The sequence below is a fragment of the Colius striatus genome, chromosome 2 (assembly GCF_028858725.1).
Source record: "Colius striatus isolate bColStr4 chromosome 2, bColStr4.1.hap1, whole genome shotgun sequence".
Classification (NCBI taxonomy): domain Eukaryota; kingdom Metazoa; phylum Chordata; class Aves; order Coliiformes; family Coliidae; genus Colius; species Colius striatus.
This window is the reverse complement of record NC_084760.1, coordinates 39,711,630-39,726,469: the sequence shown is the minus strand read 5'-3', so window position 1 is coordinate 39,726,469 and position 14,840 is coordinate 39,711,630. Positions and strand designations below refer to the sequence as shown.

General features: G+C 39.2%; 1 protein-coding gene across 1 annotated transcript in view; it reads right to left on the bottom strand.

Moving 5' to 3' along the window:
* The window catches only part of KLHL29 (kelch like family member 29), a 411,312-nt gene that overhangs the window by 67,961 nt on the left and 328,511 nt on the right, over positions 1–14,840 (bottom strand). Inside the window, exon 6 of the mRNA XM_061990887.1 lies at positions 10,065–10,203. Coding sequence (XP_061846871.1) covers positions 10,065–10,203 — 139 coding nt within the window. The remainder of the gene's footprint in view (positions 1–10,064; positions 10,204–14,840) is intronic.

The window sequence follows — 14,840 nt, the reverse complement described above, 5'->3', positions numbered from 1 at the left end:
GGCTTGCTTTCATAATTAGCAACATAAATGTTTACCCTACATTAATTGCGTTTCCATTCCAGTAGAGCAAAATATTTGCTACCAAGATGGCTAGGACACAAAAACTCTCAAATTAAATTGTTTTGTTCCCTGGACAGTGTTTCAGTCTCCAGAAAACAGGAAAACCAAGATTCTTATGTAAGATGAAGCACTTAAATGAAGAGAAACTACTTCTTTTTATCTCTGTCAAATTATTTTGATTACCAAAGAAAGGACTGCAGACTGGGACAGACAGCTTCTCATGAGGCTTAAGAGTCTGTTAGCTAGTGCTCATTAGAAACTCCTGTTCAAGCCTATACAATTTAGACTGAACAACTTGTTTACTGCAAAACATAATCCTTAAAGCATTGAAACTCCAGGCAAAGAAGAGAGTGCAATGTTGCTGCATCTTAACTGTTCACTATTTGGCTCTTCATCATCTTCAGAGTTATTAATGATTCAACACCCACGTGTCTATTTATCTTGGGCGAAGCAACAAAGAAACTTTGTTATACCCTAGCCAGCCTTCAACTGTGAACAGAACAGACATGGCACTCTACACAAAAAGTCGTATTTTGTACCGAGGAGCTTGATTTAACATAATTACACGCTCATGAGATATAAAAGCATAGATGCCCGAACATACCAACATACATTTCCATGACACATGCACCAAGATGCATGTGCATATTGAGGTAACAGGTTATTTACGGAGTTATTCAAGTTTATGCAGCTGCAAGGTAATCAATCATGTAAATGATGACAGCAAGGGACATTTATAGAGCAACATCATTGCAATATGTATGTCATAAGGCACCGAATGTTCTATTAAACAGGATTTTTCCACAAAATAGATTACACCCTAGCATCGTTTCTCCTGTGGAATTATCAGCTCAAAATGTATTAACTTGCAAATCTCTGCCTTCGTTATACTATCTTGTAGAAAAATATTGTCTTTGAGCCTCAGCCACTATCCATCTGTTTCATGAGAGAAGAAAACATATCCTGTAATGGTGCTATTGTATGATTACGCTAAAGAACTAGTAAAATCACAAGATTAAATAAATTAAATTGTTTAAACACAGGCTTACAAATTTGTCATGAAAATTTACCTGACCAACAAATCCATTTGCTCACTTTTTACCAGGGTGTTGATACAAATAATGTTCCTTGTTCCAGGCAAACAGAATTTGGCAAGACTAGTGTAACTTATTAGGGTCAAACGCCGTCAGTTTGCACCTGCTCTATCAGAAGAAAATCAGGAAAATTAATGGCTGTGAGCTCGGCTGTGCACTAGCAGCTCCTGCTAATTTACCATCACAGAAATGATCATTACAAACCAAGATGAGCAATGGGATTAACAGCAAATGCTTTTGTTCACGGACAACACGGCCAGAATAAAATCGAACAAACAAAAGAGCCACATCTCCTATATACCCTTAATGCTATTCACCGACAGCACACAATCTAATTGCTCGGTCAAGACGATTTCTAAAGGCTCGGGATCTGCGGCAGCCTGCTACGCTATAGTGTCGGAGATCACAGTCGGAGGCACAAATCTGCCTCCCTGCTGAGATTTAAGAAAGAAGATGACGAGTTTGAAGATGCTGGCTTAAAGGACTAGCAAGCGAATGAAGAAGTGAATAGCAAGTGCCCTTGCAAGAACAGCATTTTGTGACCTAGACTTTTGCTAGGGATTGGGAATAAACTGAAATCTCACAAAGTACTAGTGGAGAAATTTTTTAAAAAAGGAGCCAACATATTAACAGTGTGGGATCTAACTTGTTTGCAGGTATCTCTGGCAGTCTAATTCAGCAAATATGTGACAAAACAGCCCAGGGTGAGAGCTATTAGTTAAATAAAAGATGCAAGCAGGTTTTGGTAGATTAAGTGGGAAGCAAGACTGAAAATAAAATGACAGAATAAAAAATTTATTCTCATCAAACTTAAAGCTCACTCTCTTAACCAACTCCTATCTGTTTTGTTTTAATGATATTTATTACAACATCAAAAACCAGCTTAGCAGAGATGTGACATTATGCAGCGAATAGATTTGTTTCTTAGGAATGTGGTGAAATTTATACAAGTAATTATCTAGGTAAGTCTATCCAAGGCTCCTTCTCATCATTGCAATGTCTAGGGGGAAAACAATAATAAAATAATGATAACCACAATTATTATTTATTACTATTACTATGATTATGGTAGTGCCCAAAGATCCCAATCAGCATTTCGGTAATTAGAATTAATTCTGTCAGGCACCAGTTCTTTCTCACTCGGCTACAGGGTGTTGCTAGAGCTTTTCTGTGGTATATGTAGAGTCAACCTGTGCTCTGGACATCAAGGAAACATAATTTATCACATCACCTATGGCCACAGTATACATGGCTCTTCTCACCCGATCAATCCCTGCCCACACCACCATGTAGAACTGGTTAGAGTATTTCAGTCCCCAAAGCCTATCACTATGCGAGCAAAAAGACAGGGTCGTGATCTGATATTGTCATAACCTGGTCATATAAATTCAAATTCATTATCTAAATCCAGTAGTGGCTGGATCCTTGATGACTTAAATGAAAGGAAGCAAGCTGCTGATCCCTGAAGGTACCTGCAAGCACGCTGGAATAGGAGTTTTGATTACCCTCATTTTAGGGCAAGACTGACTTTTGGCAGTGGCCCAAAAATGACAGCTTTCAAGAACAAGGCTCGAGTTTCTATGCTGTGGAAATTTTTTTCATTGCCTTTGATCCATTTAGCTTGAACTGTACCTCGTTAGGTAACTGTTCCCTTTCACCCCTAAATTTCAACACAGTCAATCCCAGACAGGGCTGTCAGATGTAAGTAAATATAGGTAGGGCCCCTGCACTGGCATCGTATGAGTGGTTGCGTGACAGCTACATGGCTTGCAGAAAGGTCTAGCCTGAGCAAGAGAGGTGATTAGTCTGTCATTCCTTGGATAAGATTTGCAGGATTTGTAGTTGTGTCTAGGAATTATGTGAGCGAGAAGCCCAAACTACAGTAAATAGAGATGCTGTCAATGAGGAGAGGAGTGAGAGGTTAAGTGATGCTGCTTGGTGTCTCTGCAAGCTGCAGCTGTTATGAGGTAGAAGTTTAATTTCTGTGCTGCACCTCAAGGCTCGAGTAGTCTTTCTGCCCTTCTTGCCATGCTTCTCTTCAGAGCAGAGCACTTGATCTGTCCCTCCTTTGAAAGTAGCATTCAATCCAAGCCACTCCTAATTCATCGCCACTTAATTCATCACCACTCTTGCCAGGCTGGAAACAGCCAGGCTGCAACGCCTGCTATGGGTTCTGGGGCAGCTCCTTAGCCTGGCAGCCAGGCAACACCACTGAATATTTGCAAGCTGCAATTTATTTATGTAGAAGACCACACATTTTTGCTTGATGAAAACATGTTTTCCAAGGCCTGGCAGCTGTAAAATTTGAAACCCAGCAGGCAGGTCCGGCAGGCAGGTAGGAGTGTGACTCCTAGGCAAGGAAGAGCAAGTGAAATCTGCTCATGGAAAGGCGCCACCGAAAGCAAAAAGCTGTTTGCCGTGCCAGGACTTTGTCTTCAACACAGAGCAATTATCAGTCCCTCATTTAAGAGAAAAATATCGTTCATAGCATAATTTACACCTGCACCCTGGCAGTTTTAAAGGTGAAGAACATTCTATGGGAGGCTCCCCTGAACCTCCCATTCTCACAGATTCCTTTAGATGGTTTAACAGAAATCACTGGCGCTATACATCTAGGCACAGTATACCACTCCTGGCACCTGAAACAAATATTGTATTTTCAACTCATCATTTCTCAGTTTTCAAAGAAATGTTATAATTTGTTTCCACAATCATTCAGTTCTACAATAGGGCTGAAGCATGTAGATGTAGAAATGTTGCCTGCTCCTCTCCCAGAGTTAAAAAGCAAGGTTCTTAATAAGCAGGAAAACAGGAAGGGGTCACCAAGAGTGGATTTTTCTTTCATCTGCTATTTCGTATTTTGGGCTTTTTACAACATAAACACAAACCAGACAGTCTGTTTTCCAGACACCTAAATGCTTTTGCAGTTTTGTCAGACTGTTTCAGATGGATAGCCGCAGGTTTCTCTGTCTTGCATCCAAAATGCTGCCTTTCCACACAATGGTGTAAAATGCAGAATGACATCTCTGTCTTCAGTGTAGGTGTAAAGCAAAAGGAATTTGATACTCTCACCCTAAATACTTTACTTCTTCTGCCTTCCTGCCCTGCTTTCAAGCCCTCAGAGAGTATGTACAACCCTGTATTAGTGTGTGTGGGGGGGGAACCTGAATACTTGTGAAAAGAGTCAATGTATCGTGGAAAAGCAATTTGGCCATGAAGTCACTGGCTCTGCTCCTTTAGGAAAAGAAAGATGAACATAACATTGCCAGATCACACTGCATCAAAAAATGCTTGCTCCTTGTGACTGAATTTCTTTGTGTATGTGACTTACTGCTCTGTACTAGTGGAAGCATGCAGTCGGGATAACTTCAAGATTAGGGAGCATCATTAAAACCAAATCTCGAAAAGATAAAGCTTGAAGGACAGGATCTGTGTATCTTTAGTAACTGACAAAAGAGCAATAAAACTAATATCTGCTTATAAAAACCAGCTATTTCAGCCAAAAAGAGACTTTTGTGTCAAATGTTTCCTATTGTTAATGTATTTGGTAGAGATTCCAGAATTTTGGGCTACGGTAAGAAGAAGAAAACAGCAAATTAAAATGTTCCGGTGAAAGTCTCTTTGTTACGCAAACATCAGACATTCCATTTATCCAGCAGCTGTATTTGTCTATCCCAAATACAGCATGAAAAAAAAGATGCCTCTCCATGGGATTTTCCACTCCTTCCTTCCTTCCAGAACACACATATCTTCCACTATTTCTTCTACGGCAGACACAAAGATACTGAGTTCATTCATCTCCTCCCTCAACACGAGAATTGTTTAAATAAGAAAATCTGTGCTCTGCAAGAGAGGAATTTAGGATATATATTTTCTTAATGGATCCTGATTTATTTCATTCTTTATGTGAACATATATGAGCATATGTGTGTGATATCTGGACAAACACCAGTTTATGGAAGGAATCATTCATATACTTTTAATAACTAGAGTTTGGGCTGAGTGACTGGCCTTTTCCTCTGGGCAATGAAAAATGAGCACTTCCAGAATACAATTCGTGCTATCTATCATGAGGTGGGATGAATTGCCCCACGGACATTTCAGTCTTCCCTCACGACTGCAGAGCAAGTCTAGGTAATCAGCTTAGGCTAGACCCCTGAAGAAAGCAATGTGACACCCATCATAAGTTTATAGTCTAAGCAAATCACCTCATCTTTCTCTTTAATAGTAAAGAGGGATGGTCTCCTCCTTCACTTTGTATCTTAGATACCTATTCTATGGTGAGAGAACTTGCCTCCGGGAGAGGTCTGTCTGCACCTCTGTAGACTACAGCAGTAGCCTAGAAGGCAAGGTTAGACTAAACCTGCCAACCTTGGGCCTAAATGTTGGTTGACCAACAGCAAGACACAAGCTCCTCTCACTGCTCCAGAGAGATATCCTATCTGTCTGCATATAGGTAACTAAATTGGGAGAAAATGCTCCTAATGGAAGCTTTTAAGGTGCTTTTCTTCATTGCCTTTACCATAAATTAGTTTCTTGCTTTGGGAAGGCTGATTTCTTAAAGTACTATAGATGTGCAAATTAGAGGCCAAAGTCTGGCAGACTGGAAGATATTGTGGTTGGCCTCACACTCAAAACAGAGAACATGGTATTTAGGGGACAGAACCCTATTCCAGATGCCACTTATCATCCACTTTTTCCTGAAGTCCTAGAATGCAGTAACCTTGTATGGGTCACAGTTTGAAGAAGCTGACTGACCCCCATACCTGTCACATTGTAGGCTCAAATATTCACCTGAAAATAGTACTGCTTTAAAGAGGACTTTATGAACAGAACTTCAGGAAACCTAGCACTCCACAAATACACTTAATATTGTATAAAATTGTTCCTAGGGTTGTTACCAATAGCCCCACAGTCCATGAGGTTACTGCAGTATGTCCTACTTCAGGACAAGCCTTGGCCATTCACCTGTCTTCGCATCATCCCTTCCCTGTATCTCATTTTTTTCCCTCTGGGGAGAGTGAAGTGGAACAGACATCAGGAACATTTCACACCTGCTGTTCCTAATATACCTAATCCTTTCCAGATGATTTTGCACTAAAAATGTCTAAGCTTGCTTTTTATGGTCAGCTGTTGTTGGGAGGGAGATGGATGTCAAGTCCTGGCTTAGGCTTGAGTGCTGTACAGCTCCCAATGTGGATTGGTTAACCTGCTTCCAAGAGCACAGTTTGGTATGGTGCTGAGCTTAGGCTCAGGACAGGACTAACTCAACCTCAAAAGGGTCATGCTCATACATTTAGAAGATAAATCACATGGAAGAAAGACTCTAGATAGGAACCAGAATACTATGCTACAGGCTTGGAGAGGAGTGGCTGGGAAGCTGTCTAGCAGGAAAGGACCTAGGAGTGTTGGTCAACAGCTGCCTGAACATGAGCCAGCAGTGTGCTCAGGTGCCCAAGAAGGTCAATGGCATCCTGGTTTATACCAGAAACAGTGTGGCCAGCAGGACCAGGGAAGTGATTGTTGCCCTGTATTCAGCACTGGTGAGGCCACACCTCAAATACTGTGTTCGGTTTTAGGCTCCTCACTACATTGAGGTGCTGGAACATGTCCAGAGATGGACAATGAAGCTGGTTATCACGGTTTGACGTGACAGTCATTTCTGGTAATGGAGAAGGGGCTGTAAAGATGGCTCCTGTAAGAAGTTGCTCAAAACTCCCCCCAGCTCTGAGCCAGACCCACTTCTGGAGCTGAGCCAGTTAGACACCTCTATGATCACTTTTTAAGAAGCAGCAGCCAGAGAGAAGGGTTCTTCCTGTTCCTTGTTCTGTTCTTCCTTTTCTGGCTGGTGGTGGTGCAAGGAGTTAGAAGAGAGATAGAAGTACCATGCAGACTCCAAGATCAGTGAGGGAAGAGAGGAGGAGGTGTGCTCTCAAAGTATGCTCTCATTAGCAAATTTGTTTAAAAAATATTAAATTACTTTAGAATAATTTTAGTCAACCAGACCTTGTTATCACCTTTTCACTATAGTGCAATAAAAATGACTTTTTTTCTTGCTATAACTAATTCTAATCAAATAACCTTCTTCAAGATGGGCAATACCTCTAGTCCTGTCATACTTTTTGTCCATATTTTGTGTTTTGTTGAGGTCAGATAATTGATCTCTTTCGTTTTTTAACATTTCCCCTTTATTCTTTTGAGACACTAGTTGCAATTCTACCATCAGACACCAGCTCCAACACACTGTGGAATCACTGGCAGAACATGAGTTTAACAGTAAATAGCCAGTGGCAAAGAGCAGCCAAAGTAAATACTGATATTAACTTTCCACATGTCTATATGGATCAATATAATACCTTCATGAATAGATCACCTTCTCATTGATGTTTCTGGTGAACCATTAGTACCTTTGGTTGGAATGGCATTAGAATGTAACCCTAGTATGTGCTGATTGAAATTACCTTTATATTGCAATTAATACAAGGTAAAAATATATATACATGTAAAATATAAAGGAATCTCTTTAATTCTTAAGAAAAATTGCTATTTCTTGTTTTAATTTCTATAGCAGCACAAAGAGTACACTGTAAGTCACACAAAGTCTTGAGTACTATCTCAAAGGAACTGCTAACATATATCAGGAGAGGATTCTAGATGTATTTATAACATATTGACTCTGTGAACTGTAACGATTCCATATTAGGAAGGGCATGATTGTACAAAACACAGAGTGCCTCTTGCAACTTCAGTCCTTGACTTTCATTGACTTCATGAGGTTTCTAAAAGGATTGGGCTTTATACTGCAAGTATCCTCTGAAAAGAAAGTCTTTAGAAATTCTACCCCATAGCCCTGAGTTCAGTGTCTCACAAAGACACATTTACTCAGTTTACAGACGAATATTTATTTTTTCACCTGACAGTTTTGCAAACTCAACTAGACAACAAGCTGGATTTTTATGTATTCAAGCATCATCAGCAGCAATAAAGGTATTTTTGTCTTGGATACACCTGTGCAAGTCTATTAGCCTTCATGTGTGCAACTGAGGTTATATATGGAAGACAACTGGAATGAAGTGACCTGACTGTGGATAGAAATTGACCTCTGGAATATTTATTTTTGCTGATGATGTGAAAGAAGGCAAAAAGTGGTGAGGCTGGTAAATGGGCTAAACCTTGCACTATTTTGTACTTATAACGCATGTGAGCGTTGTGCGAGCAGCTGAAAGACAATAAATGCTGAAATCTTGGGTTTTGCTTTCATAGTCTCTTTTCAGAACATTTAAAAAGGTTTCATGGGTTTTTGTTTTTGTTTTATACGAGTTTACATCAGAGCAGTGTTCAATCAAAAGTATAACTCTGGTTGATAACTAAATAATAAAGCAGTAAGATTCACCAGTGTGCTTCCAGAAATAGGTGCTGCCTGGTGACTTCTGCACACAAGCAGATGTCTCTGCAGCAAAATCAAAATGACAATCTTTGGCCAGTCAGTTATTTGGTTTCTGTAAGCTGATTCTAAGATATTTCTTTCCCTACAAGTTCTACTCCTCATCACCTAAAAAGCATATACTGTAGGCTTAACAATTAAATGATAATGAGCAGAGAGAAGAGAAGAGAAGAGAAGAGAAGAGAACGGATAGGGGAGATCTGGCATAGCTACAGCTAGCAATCATTAGATTTACAGAGGGGAAAAGACATGCTTCCTAGGCCAACATATTTTTTATGAATAATTGATAAGGCAGTCAGCACAGTTATATCACAGAAATGTAATATATATCCATAATTATAAAACCAGCTTTGTGCAAGAGGACATAATACATTGAAAGGAGATACCAGCCAATATGCCATCCTGAAATAAAATACAGTCACTATTGTGTTAGTTGGCAAAATTTAAATACAGGATTTGAAGCAAGCAAAATGTTCTTTAATCCCATTTTTTAGCACAGTCCAGGCTCAGTCTGCTCAGGAAAATACTGCAAGGCAAAATCAGCAGCTGCATTAATTTGCTGATGATTGAGAGAAAAGTGAAAGTTATCCTCATGGTTTTTTTTCTCCCTACTTGCTACTCTAACTTACTAATAATACGAGAGCACCAATTTATTCCTATGCGAGTATATGAAGCATACAAATTGAAAAATCAATGTAATGGAAAAAAAAGATTATCATGCACTGTTTAGAATCAATCAGCTAGAAACAGAGGGGGGAAAATGCGAAGGTGAAGACATGATGTTTAGAAAATGTACATATCGTACCTACCCTAAGCTAGTGTTTGTAGGAAAAAGCTACCCTTAGTCTAACATGCAGACTGAGCTATATTTTGACCAGAAAATCATCTTATTTCCAATCTCTCCTAAGGAAAGTAATCAGTTGACTTTTCTTCTTTTAAAAGTCCCCAAATAATAAAAGTATCAATCCCTTTGCCCATAAAAGCCACACAAAGCATGTAACAAAGATTTCAGGGTGAAGGGATTACGACACTGAAAATGCTTTATTAGCACGACGTCTCGGCATCGTTCACCAGGGCGCTGATGGCTTATTGCAGCCCGATGGACAGACTTTTGTCGTTTGTGACAGAGTCCCTTGAATACATCGACAGCAATAGTTTTTAGTTGTGGTCTGAATCACCATTAGCAGTTGAGTTTAAATCTCAGATCTCTCAGTGGTGCAACACCTTCTTCGGCCAAAACCGGCCTCTACTCATCAGAAATAATTACACTGTACGAGTCAGATGTGTAACAAATGGGTCTGAGTCTCAGTTTGGAAATACATTCAGAGGAGGTGGAAAGAATGGCTACTGGCTCTGTGACAGGAGATTCAATCTTCATAAACCTGCAAGAGAGGGGAGGAAAAAAAAGCGACACAAATGCGCCCTACAAAAGAACAGAGCAGATCACAGCTGGAAGGAAGGCAAACCTTTTAATCAGGTCCTTGAAATACAAGCTGCAGGAAGCTAGAACATTTTGGTGGACTTCAAACTCTTTGCCTTCAACAATAATTTTCAGGTCTGTAAACTCTTTCGCTCTGCGTTGCTGGTTCAACTCCTTCAACATTTCTGCAGAACAGAGAAGACAGACAGTGCCAGGGTTCCCATTAAGAGTTTTTTATTTTTACTTTTTACTTTTCATTTTTTTTTTGTAAAGAAGTAGAGAAACAGGAAACAATTGATATTTTTGTCGGTAAGATTGGCTCAACACAGACAGTCAGAAGTTACAAACATAACATATTAAAAAAGAAAAAGAAAAAAGCAGGAACCAGTAGGTCTAAACAACTGAAATATATATACAGAAAAAAAGCAAAAACAATCCTAAATTTGGAAGGGTTAAAAATGAAAACAAAATACTTCAGCATCAGCAAATCAGAAACACAGAGAATGTATTACCACAGAAAAGGTAAAATAATTTGTTATAATAAAAACCAAGAGCTGATGAGTTTCTACTCAAATGTAAATAAGTTTTGAACATACTAGAATAAGATTATTAAAAATATGGTATTATGATGCAATATGAACTGGATATGGGTCAAAATAATAAAACCACAACACCTGCAAAAATAACTTATCCTTAACATAGTAAAAATGTGTTAAGCCTCTCAGTTTACAGAATAAAATAGTACTTCTAAATAATATATAAATTACAGTGCATAAAAAATTAGCCAAATTATCAATGCATCTTGCAATATCTCAGCTATACAGACTACAATTCTATGTTTCAGAATTAGCTTAAAAGCATCCGTATGATAAAAAATAATCTCACGCAGAGAATAAATTACTGCCTTTTATAGCAATTCCCATTTTTTGCACTCCAAGGATTTTTACCATCACAGCATTTTTATTTTTTAGCTTTCAATGGCTTCATTTACAGCAACAATCAACTTTCACACATCATGAAAGAATCGTAATGATTAAAATAACCTATGAAAGTGTTTCCATCCTGCAATAAAGCACCTACCTTGCATGATGCCTCCTTTTATAAAGCCTATTGGTACTAACAGAATGAAATAATAGCACGCCGTGTCTTCATGTGTGGATGTGAACTACTAACCAGTCTATATGTTTTATATGCTCCCTGGACTTTTAAGGATAAGACTTCCCTCCAACTTTGCAGACCAAAGTGGCTATCAAGATGAATAATATACTTTTCACCTGGGCAATAGTGTGGTGTTTCAGAAGCCAGTGATCAAGATGATAAAAGAGCTGATTTTAAATACTAAAGGATTTTGGTTTTATTTTATGTTTGCAATAGGTCAAGGTTCTCATTTTCTCAGTGTAACACCCTGAACACATTCCTCTTCAGACAGATCTGTAAATCACCAACAGTTCTTTACAAGGAGTCCCTCCTTACACAAAGTAAAAAGAGACCTGATGAGTGTGTAACTATAACTGTGTTTAATGCCACTGCTGGGCTCAGGCTGCCAAAGCATTACTGAAGGGCCTTACAATGAAATGAAGACTCAGCTTATCTTTGTGTTCTGCTTCTCTACTGAAACTCTACAGAAATCACTTCAGCGAGCTGCTAGTGGTTAAACAACACAAAATAATGCAAATATACAACTCTTGCAGGAAAATAAATTGAAATTCTCCCAAGCCCCAACATCTGTGGTGCACATTTTTCAGGCCTAAGTAAATAAATGTCACCTTGCACGTTTATGTCTATTTAATGGAAACACAGTAATGTCTGAGAGGCTAATTATTCTGTGCTGAAATGGGTCAGTGCTCTCCAGAGAGCAAGCAGATCATTAGAGAGGGCACAGAAATAACAGCAGGCTTGTGTCAGATCTATAATAGGGGAAAATAAACCACTCTGTCCTGTGGGTGCTATAGCAGGAACTATTTTTAACAAATTCATCTGAGCTAGAGTACAGTGATGTATTTCGAGCAAAATTTAAAATGGGAACAGAGTGTTCCTTCTTCTACAGGCAAGTTTCAGGCTTTTGCTGGAGGTGTGATGCCTAAAGTCTTACTTGACCACGAATGCTTCAGGCCTTGGTTAATCACCAAGGATGCTTTGGACACAAGGGGTGTTCTACCTGATTTACTGTCAAAGTGACTAAAGTCTCTGGTTTCACAGCAACAGGTGCTTTCTTAGTTGCATGTTTTTGGAGGCAATTGTGGAGGATGTATTTTTCTGTCCCTTTTCACATATGAATGACTTTTTTTTTTGCCTGCCTTCGTCCATTTTTCCACTTTCACTCACAGCAACTACATTTTCCTCCTGGCCAATTTTCTATCATTTTATGCCTTAAAGACAGTTACTTTTCCCTCTAAACTTTCTGATGCTCTCTTATTCACTACTTAAAATTTCACTTCTGTTTTCTGTCATTCCCTTTTTCAAATTTGTCCAACTACTGTCCTCCATCCCCATTTGCACTTTTCCTGTGTTCCTATTCAAGACCCTTTTCTCTAACACCTGTGGCTTTACAATCTTCCTTGCAGGGACCTTGCAGGACGAGGGTTTCAAACAAGACTCATGTAATTTTAAAATTACACTTACACAAGGGATCCATCTCCATCTAACCTCATTCCATTATCTCCTTTTAAAGCTCATGATCAATTGTTCTGTCTCCAGGAGCGGAGAGGAAAAAGAGTTGAAGTTGCACACAGAATGGGTTGGAGTTTTTCAGACAAGCTCAGGGTAAACAGGATAGTAGAGGCCATCCCCGAATTCATGACTGTGGCCAAGACTAACAAATAACAAGACAAAAAGTTCAGCAACTGCATCTACAGATGTTGTACTCTGTGATATACTTCCAGCAGTGTGAGAGTTCGTTTGAGCATAAGTCCCCAAACAGCTCTCCCAGGTAATGGGCTGATTACTGACCACCCTTTAATTACATCCAGTCCCACAGTTCCTTGGCACAGTCTCTATCTATGCTCTTTACACACTTCAGTGTGCTTTATACCGTACGCATTCATTATGGGATGCAAACCAGAAAACACACGTCTGCAGCAGTGGCACAGTTTGGCTTATAAAAACCCCAGAAATCAGCACGAGCCCTAATCAGATACTGAAGCTTTTTCCTACAGCCATCTGGAGGCCACCATTCCCTCCTTGTCCCCCTGACTTGTTAGAGTGCTCTCCGTAGAGATGACTATGAACAGTCCTTTTTTTGCAGCTCAGTTTCTGAACTAGTGAGAGAAGAGGTAGGTGGAGAGGAGAAGGAAGTCAGGAGACTGCATTGATTCATCGATCTTCCTCGCTGAGGCTCCTTTGTATTACTAAATAACTAGCAGGCATTAGTATTGGACACAAGGTTACATCAGAACGGGCCCTCATTCTCAGAGTATTTGTAATGCTCACACTGTGCTTAGCCAGGCATTAATGATTTATGAGGACTCAGGATGAGTTGCAAAACAAATTTTTTCACCAGGTAATAATGCCTGCCAATGAGTTGTAAAAGAAGAGACAAACCAGTGCAGTTCTGGCAGTGAAAAATTATCTCAGCTGTCTCCTAGTAGTCCCTCTTCTGGGGTCCTCCTCCTTTTCAGCATTTCCTCCAACAAATGGAATTTCCTGAAACTTTTAGAAAGGGATGTACAGGGAATATCCTCATAGTTATTTATTCTGCTCATTTCTCTGTTCTTACGAAAGGTTGTTTCTTTGCTTTCTCTTATTTTTTTTTTTTTAAATCAAACAAAAAAAAATAATTAAAAAAACCCAACAGGAGAAAAATGAGATCCAGGCAAAAATGAAATTTGAGGACAGTTTTGGTAGAAAATTTCAGAAGGGTGGGCACTGGGTACTGCTTTGCCTCAATGAACGGCAGAAAATGCATCCATAGTGCATAGACTTTCCTTCCTGCCCCAGGTGTGTATACACCTTGGGACTGTAGAAACCAAGCCAGTCCTTTCTGCCTTCTTCATCATTATTAATCATTCTCAGACAAAGAGTGGTTGAATGTTTTCTTCATAGTGGTAGAACCTAAAGGAGACTCAACCTGAAACCTGCAGCTGAACATCTCTGTGGAGCTTGTGAAAGGAAGCACTATCTCACCATTATCAGCTTTCATATAATATTGCTTGGGGGCATTTAAACATAATTATGTTTCGAATCCCAGAGACAATATGGGCCAGAAGATGTATGTGACTTTCCTAAGGCCAGGCACAGAGCCAGGAAGAACTCAGAAGCTTTGATTCCTGGTCCCCAGCTCCACCTGTAACACTGCATTTTCTCCCTCTTAATTACTGGACAAATTACAAATTAAACTGAAGAGCCCACAACCCTTGGATCAAAGGTAGTACCAAACAATCCTATGCAATTGTGTAGATCAAGTAAAGGGAAAATAAACTGTATAATGATTTTTTAAAAAAATTACTTATTATCAGAAATAAAAATGAATAAGCAACTTATTCCCCAAGTGTATTTATTTTGTATTTCAAGAACAGTGGAAACTGGATATCCAGTCAAAGATCCTCTCTAATGCACACTCCTGTAGCATAGTGAAAGCTCTCAGATTTCTTTTTGCTTTTAATGAAGAACTCCTTACTTAAATTCCAGTAGATAAGGCTTTAAAAGGGGGCAGCAAGAGCTAAAATATAATGAGCTGTGAAATATGGAAAAAACACTTTTTGCAAACAGTATTTAAAAAAATCTGCTTGGAAAAACTAACCCATTATAAAACTGCAAAGGGTAACTGATGAAATGTCACTAATTATTCCTGTGAAGATCACATGAGAGACTAGTGCTTGCCTAG